The 7,754-nt window shown below is 36.6% G+C and overlaps 1 protein-coding gene across 4 annotated transcripts; it reads left to right on the top strand.

Moving 5' to 3' along the window:
* On the top strand, positions 749 to 6,628 carry LOC109225620 (probable lactoylglutathione lyase, chloroplastic). Of its 4 annotated transcripts, none has more exons than XM_019390352.1 (9): positions 749 to 1,027; positions 3,510 to 3,711; positions 3,818 to 3,942; positions 4,080 to 4,144; positions 4,436 to 4,648; positions 4,761 to 4,823; positions 5,867 to 5,974; positions 6,047 to 6,187; positions 6,282 to 6,628. In XM_019390352.1, exons 1-9 carry the CDS (start codon positions 904 to 906, stop codon positions 6,321 to 6,323), a joined length of 1,083 nt encoding a protein of 360 aa, XP_019245897.1. In that variant the 5' UTR covers positions 749 to 903; the 3' UTR covers positions 6,324 to 6,628. The 4 variants fall into 4 exon arrangements, with proteins under 4 accessions (XP_019245897.1, XP_019245898.1, XP_019245899.1 ...); XM_019390353.1 differs by having other exon boundaries at positions 751 to 1,027; positions 3,513 to 3,711; XM_019390354.1 differs by having other exon boundaries at positions 751 to 1,027; positions 4,776 to 4,823.

Raw genomic sequence — 7,754 nt, 5'->3', positions numbered from 1 at the left:
TTCTTCTACCACCTCAAAGTGCTCCCAAACATGTTAGCGCACTCTAGAAGCACGAGGCATGATTTAAATTGAATTGAGAATTCGGGTTTGAGAATTGAGAGATGAATGAAGAAATGAAGAAGATGGGGGTCTATTTATAGTTTTTCAAAGGGCTAACTTAGTAAATAATAAAAGTATTATTTTTTTTAAAAAAAAAAAAAACCCCAAAAGGAGCTATTCTTGCAAATGAGCCGTTGGGCAACGATCAAAATGGCAGCGGAGCGTTGCCAACGGTTAAGAGTATTAAAAATAATATTCCCTCCAGTCTAAAATAAGTAATTTTTTGGATGTTTTCACACAGATTAAGAAATCCACCTTTTAACATTAATTAACAATAAAATTGACCATATTAACCTTTACTATCTCACATAAACACTCTTAACACGTACTCCAACACTATTTACTCCAAGGGCAATGTAGGAAAAAAATAATTAATTCATTCTTGAAATCGGAAAAAATCACTTATTTTGGACCACACAAAAAGGCCAAAAAATTACTTATTTTGGACCGGAGGGAGTAATAATTTTGAACTAGGTGTTGAACCGGTCCGGACTGGTTAACCGATTCAAGATTGACAAAAACTTACCGGGAAGGACCGGTCCTGTTATCCGGTAGTGAAATCCGGCACAGGCCGGTTCACGTCCAAACCCAGCCCTCCGGAACCGGGCCAGCCCGTTTGACATGTGTACTTCACTCCCACAAACACAAAATCTTTATTCCTTTATTCCTTGTTTTGGCCTTTTGTTTGTCATAAAGAATCAAACCCCTATTGCCCTATTCAAAACCTCAAACGCACTCCATAATTCAACTCCATAATTCAGAGCTGAATAGCGAAAGAGAGATATATAATATATTCGTGTAGGGATGGCGAGGATAATGCCAATGGCGGCATCCTCAATTAGGCCTTCACTCTCATCCCTCAGGTTTTGTCGCTTCTGCGTTTCTCACTGTTCTTCCCGCAAGTTTGCTTCTTTCCATCTCGGCACTGGTAAATTCCTCTTCCTTTCCCCTCAATTTCAAACCCCTTTTGTTTTTTGGTTCAAAATTTCAAATTGTGACCAATTCGTTGTGGATCCCACGTCATACTTTGTAGTAGAACATGTCACGTGTGTATAAGTGTTCAGTACAGAGTGTGTCAAGCGTCTCTGTCATCTGCATTTGAATTGTAATCCGATAGTCTGTGATTATCTGAGTTGTAATGCTACTTCTAACTAGAAGTTTCTTTGTTTGGTGATAGAATTATCTATACCACAAATAGCCAGAGAACTTTCTTATATGATGGTTTTTGACCAATGTTAATTTGAGTTATGTGTTATATTACTAATAGTGGAAGAGAATATTGAATGTTGAAAAGTTAATTTGATAGAGAAACCATTGCAGCACTGTTAAATTTTTGAATAATTAAGTGAATCTGAATTATTTGTTCAGATCATCTTAATAATAATAAGTTTGATCTCTTTTACCGAGAAGGTCTACTAGTCCGTATAGCCCTATAAAAATGAAAAATGCAAAATAAAAAAAATGTATAATTTTCATTTCTTTATTATTATTTCTTGCTTGTAACTAAGTGAAATCCAATTATTCCTATAAGCTTACTCATGGAAACGTTTAAGCAGATGAAAGAAAAACAGCATATCAACAGATCTAATCGATATTGATTTTTTCAATTTCGTACCGAACTGTGAAAAGCATGATTTAAGATACGCACGGACAAAAGTAGCTGCTTAAGTTGCATATATAAGAATAGGAATTGAATCCACAACTATTGATATTGAATCCGTTGTTCTCACCTTAAAAGCTGGGTAAGCCAAGGGGGGACTTTGAACTGTTAAGAGGTGCCTAGCGCTTTTATCAATATGAAAGAGGAAGCTTTTGGGCTGTACAATTCTGAAAGTTGTACTGAATTTTATATTTGTGGACCGAAACATTTTGAACATCTCCAAATGAAAGGTCTGTTATATAAAATGGAAAAGCAGGAGAGTAGTTTATAAAAACCAACAGTAACTATCAGAAAATACTAGTGGTTGCCTAATAGATTAGGGCAATATTTTGACTGACATAAAAGCATCTATCTCTCTTCTTTGATGCTGAATTTACCTCTTCTTTACAACTATCGCCGTTCGTCGTGAAGCAAAGATCTGGTTATTTTCATTGAAAACGAGAGCGGAATTTACTTAGGTCACTCTTTTGTCCAATTAAGTGGTAAACTTTATTAAATAATTTCATTTGTATGCTTTCTAGTTTAGAATATCAACATTATGGTCATATACTTTATGCAGTTCTTTTGCCGTAATATATATAGTAAATGTGGTACACTTTCAAAGTCTCGTTTAAATTGACAAGACATTTTTATTGGAAGAGATTTACAATGTTGTCCTACATTCTATATCTCCATGCAATTAAAAAATAATGAAAACAAAAAAGGACGGAACAAAGGGAACGGAAAAAGTAGGTCATAAATATGTTAATATATCATGTACATGTTATTATCAATAAAAAAGGAGTATTACTGCTTACTAAAAGCTAATTTAGTACATCCTGGAAAAAGAAGAGCAAAAGAGAAAATTGAAAAAGGAAAAAGAAAAAAAACGAACAAGGCTGAAGGATGCCGTTTTTAGTCATACTTGGTCGGGGCGACACTCTTTTATAGATGGGCAGATAGTCGTGTTCTCAATATGTTTGGATTTTTTGTAGAAGGTAATTTACAGGGCCTTGTACCCAACATTACCGCCTTTAAGCCCTCATTCTTGTTTGATTAGAAGCATTCCTTGTCTGGCTTTATAGTCTGCCAGGGGGTTGATTTACTTCTGCTTTTGCTTCTAGGAACTGCGTTTGCAATTTTCTGTTTCTAATCTTCAGAGAGTGGTTCTTCCGTGAAGCATTTCGGTGATATCATTTCTAGTAACTTTTTTTTTTTTTATCAAGTATGGTTTAACTTGATTAGAGAAATAACCTTAGTTTGCATCACTATGGTGGTATACAGTTAATACAATAAGTGAATACTCCTAGCTTCCATTAATAAATTACTGCTCCACATTTTTATTGTATTAGGAGCACCACTATTAAATGATTCTAGAATGTGTAGACAAACTAGCTGTAAAAAAGAACAAGGTTGATGCTACGTTATGCTTTAAGATCTCTTCTATCTCTCTCTCCCTCTCTCCCTCTGAGTTTTTCTCTGGAGGGAGGTAAAAAGGATCTGGCTTTACAGTAAGAAGGGAAACTTACAACATTTCAAGTGTCCAATTTATCCCTTGAAGGTTAAAGAGTTTCAGTTTACTGCTTCATCCTTGTTCCAAAAGTGATCTCCTCACCTACACATCAATGAACATCATTGTTCTCTTAAGCTATGAGATTGACACTGTTTCTTGTGCCTGTTAAGTTTCGGATTTAACCTATAGCCCAGGAGTTTAAACATTTATTGATACTAATTGGTGATGCTTACTTTGGTAATGTTGATGATTGTCCAGCAGTTCCACAGATGCAATCTTTTGGCGTTAAAGCTTCTAAGTTGTTGAGAGAAAAAGGAAGCAACTTTTCAATTGGTGCAGTTAGTATGGCACATGCAAGCACTGCTACCACTCAAGAAAATGTCCTAGACTGGGTCAAACAGGACAAGAGAAGAATGCTTCACGTTGTTTACCGTGTCGGAGACCTTGATCGAACCATCAAGTATAAATACTTGACACTCCATAATTTGCTAGTCTAATTCTGTCATAAAGGAATTATTGTCCTTTTCATTACCGTGTCTTTTCAAACCCATTAATGTGGGCTGCAGATTCTACACAGAGTGTCTAGGGATGAAATTGTTAAGAAAGCGTGACGTACCAGAGGAGAGGTACACAAATGCTTTTCTTGGATATGGTCCGGAAGACTCTCACTTTGTAATTGAACTTACTTACAGTAAGTAGCTGCAATCTAAAATGCTATGTCTTTTCCTTTCTTTCTGTTCACGAACATCAGATGTTTGAAGTCCATTACAGTATCTCTTTTAAAAGGTCCACTTTGTCATGAATACCATTTTTTGATTACTCTGCCAGATTATGGAATCGACAAGTATGATATTGGATTGGCTTTTGGCCATTTTGGAATCGCTGTTGAGGATGTAAGTTTCTCTATAAATGAGTAATCTAAGCAGGAAAATTTTATGCAAAATATATATATATATATATATATATATATATATATATATATATATATATATATATATATATATTTATAGTATAAGGGTAGCTGCTTTCTTTATTTAGATTGTACCTGTATTTTGTTTTAAATCCTACAATGGGGCCCTAGTACTGGCAAAATTCTGTTGTTGAGTAGTCATCTTCCGCATCTTCCATACTTCGCACTTACATAATGTTTGAGGACTTACCAGCTCATATGGTGTGTGCATTAGGTTGCGAAGTCGGTGGAACTCATAAAGGCTAAAGGAGGCAAAGTAACCAGGGAACCAGGTCCTGTTAAAGGAGGGAATACAGTTATTGCTTTTATTGAAGATCCTGATGGTTACAAGTTTGAACTTTTGGAGAGGGGTCCAACACCTGAGCCCCTATGCCAAGTGATGCTTCGAGTTGGAGATCTTGACCGTGCCATAAATTTTTATCAGAAGGTAAGATTGACTATGATTTCATGAGCACTCTTATAGTTGTATTCCTGCTCACGTGCTCCTACAATCTGAAGTACAATTATCTGTTGATATCAAGAAAATTCTGAAAATACAGATTTTCATCCTCCAGGCTTATGGTATGGAGCTTCTTCGCACACGGGACAATCCTGAATACAAGGTAATCTTTTTTTTTTTTTTTTGGGTAAACCATAGGCAACTTGATGAATTTGTTAGGATTTCTAGAGAAGGATCGGGTTACAGGACGATGAACAGGAAAATCTGAAGCTATTGACTTCGAATTTCTGCCTTTGTTCGAGTTCTTATATCCTATTTTGAATAATAATTCAGCTCGTTAAAGGGAGGCTGAAATCTTACAGTTCAATGGAAGAGAGAACTCCGATCTCTTGTTTTTGATCGAAATATGACTTAGGGTTTTATTGCTCCAATCTCCCTTTAAATAGGGAGTCTTATTACAGCAGTGGGAAACCTAATCCTTAAGAAACTAGGAATAACAAAAGTGAAAGCTATTAATGAAATAAAAATCAAACACTTAATTTGATTGGCTCTCCTTCGGGCATAAGTGTTTCCCACAAACACATCCACAGCGTTACCCCCCTTTCGCTGAAGAGCTTGTTCTCAAGCTCGAAAGATGGATAGGCCTGCTGAAAAGAGTCCACATCCTCCCACGTAGCTTCAACATCTTGCGCACCAGCCCATTGAGTAAGAACCTCCTTTTTACCATGGTTGACATGACCTCGAATGACTGCAGCGGGTAGAGGAACTACCCGGCCATCTTCCATGGGCGGTAACTCTGTAAGAGGTGGAAGTTGTTCACCTTTGAATACCTTCAGAAGAGAAACATGAAAAATGTTATGAATGCGGGCTGCGGCTCTCACTTGGCAATCCAGCTCATATCCATATATCTTGTATTGTTAGTACTTGCCATCAGTATCCCTTTATTACTATTATTACTTGTGATAAGTACTTCTTTCATCTTCTCCTTTGTTATCTTGGATTTAGTTTTCTAATATATTGTTATTACTTGCTATCAATGCTTCATACATCCTTTTTTTAGCCGAGGGTCTTCCGGAAATAGCCTCTCTGCCCTTCCAGGGTAGGGGTAAGGCTGCGTACATCCTACCCTCCCCAGACCCCACTTGTGAGAATACACTAGGATGTTGTTGTTGTTGTTGTTGTATCATACCTGTTACATATTTGCAGTATACAATAGCAATGTTGGGATATGGTCCAGAAGACAAAAGTGCTGTGATGGAGTTGACATATAATTATGGTGTTAGCGAATATGACAAGGGAAATGCATATGCACAGGTAGTAGTTCATACATTAGTTGTAGCCTCCCAGCGCCTGTATAAGATCACTCATTGATGCATCTCCCAACAGATAGCTATAGGCACAGATGATGTGTACAAAACAGCAGAAGCGATAAGACTCGGGGGTGGAAAGATTACCAGGGAACCAGGACCGCTACCTGGTATCAGCACCAAGATAGTAGCATGCCAAGATCCTGATGGTTGGAAAGCGGTATGCTATAGCATCTCCAAGTGCACTTTCATAACTTCCAACCTTTGTTGAATTTCCTGTTCATCTTTTATAACATCTGTGGAAAACATGGCAGGTTTTCGTCGACAATATAGATTTTCTCAAGGAATTGGAGTGAGCTATATTCTGGAAGAAACTATCAGACATATTCAGAACACCTCGAGGACGAGGATGCGTCATAAAAATATTCCCTCACCTTTGGCAAATTATACAAGGAGATTCTCATCAATGAAGATGCTTTTCATTTGTGTATAGAGCTGCATAAATTGCGTTTTCCCCTTTCCACTATGTACCATTCATCTTACTATTTGGACCATGCGAATTGCTCATCTGTTGCCTTAAGTTGCTAGTTGCAAATTTCATTGTTGTAATTGGTCTGCTGCAAATTTTGTTCTAATAAAAGGATGAGCCTTTGTGAAAATCCATCTTTGAATATCTTTTGTCCAACTTAGTTTTATAATGGAAATGGTTTTGAAGGGTCTAGTCTTGGGTGACACTTTTGTGTTTTTTCTATTTCACTGGTATTTTGTATCCAAGGCAGTGTTTCCAAATGGTATGGAATTTAATCTTTTTAAATCAAAAGACCACTATAGTGGCCGTATTTTGTATTAATAGACTGAAGGATGGGGACTACATATGTTGAGTTACATTACGAATGTAGGAGATTATCCTTTTGCAGAAGCAGTGGAACCAATAGTACATACGTGAAGAAGGCTTAGTTCCTAGAGGGAGGATGTTCTTTTACAGAAAATATGTACCAAGAAACAAAAATATTACACCTCCTTGGTCTGATTCTTAGAGAAGAAAACTGATCCATTTTGGTTTTCAAAGTAGCTCTCACTCTCACAGACAGAGTGTCAGAAAGTAATGGACTTTGATCAGCAGTATTGTTAGCTTTTCTATAATAGTCGTGTATAAATGTGAACCTTCCAAGTCTTGTTATCTGTTAACCAAGTGATCAGTTTGCCATGGTACAATATTCATTTTGTTTATCACTCTTTGTGAATCTGACTCCACCGTAATCCCAAAATAGTTATGTTAATAACACCATTTCACTCCAATGAGTAACGCCCTAGCTTCAGCCAAATAGTTGGTGCATGTTCCAAGAAAGGCTAGTTTGTCATTCTGATCTATCAGGCAAGCTCTTCCATTGTGGCGGATCTAGGATTTAAGACCTTTAAGGTTTTTAGCATTTAACCCATAGCCTTTTTAAAGTTATGTGTTCAAATTGTTATTTATTGCAATATTAATGAATTTTTATTTATAAATTTATTCTCGCGTCAAAAATACTGGGTTTAATTGAACCTGGTGCCGATACATTGCCTCTGCCTCTGATTACACTTACTAGAGAAATCCATGAGGTGATTTAACATGAATGAATAATCTTAAAAGAAGGTTTAATCATTTCCATAACTGTATATAGCTGACTCCAATCACTAAAATGTGGCAGAGATGGAATTGCAAACTTTAACAACATTTACAAACTTCGACATCTTTTCTTCCCTATCTCCAAGTAAATCACATGTGGTAGACGCTATATGATAAAAGT

Source organism: Nicotiana attenuata, chromosome 5 (assembly GCF_001879085.1).
Source record: "Nicotiana attenuata strain UT chromosome 5, NIATTr2, whole genome shotgun sequence".
In the NCBI taxonomy this organism is placed as follows: domain Eukaryota; kingdom Viridiplantae; phylum Streptophyta; class Magnoliopsida; order Solanales; family Solanaceae; genus Nicotiana; species Nicotiana attenuata.
The sequence above is the reverse complement of the archived record's forward strand: the minus strand, read 5'-3'. Positions and strand labels throughout refer to the sequence as shown.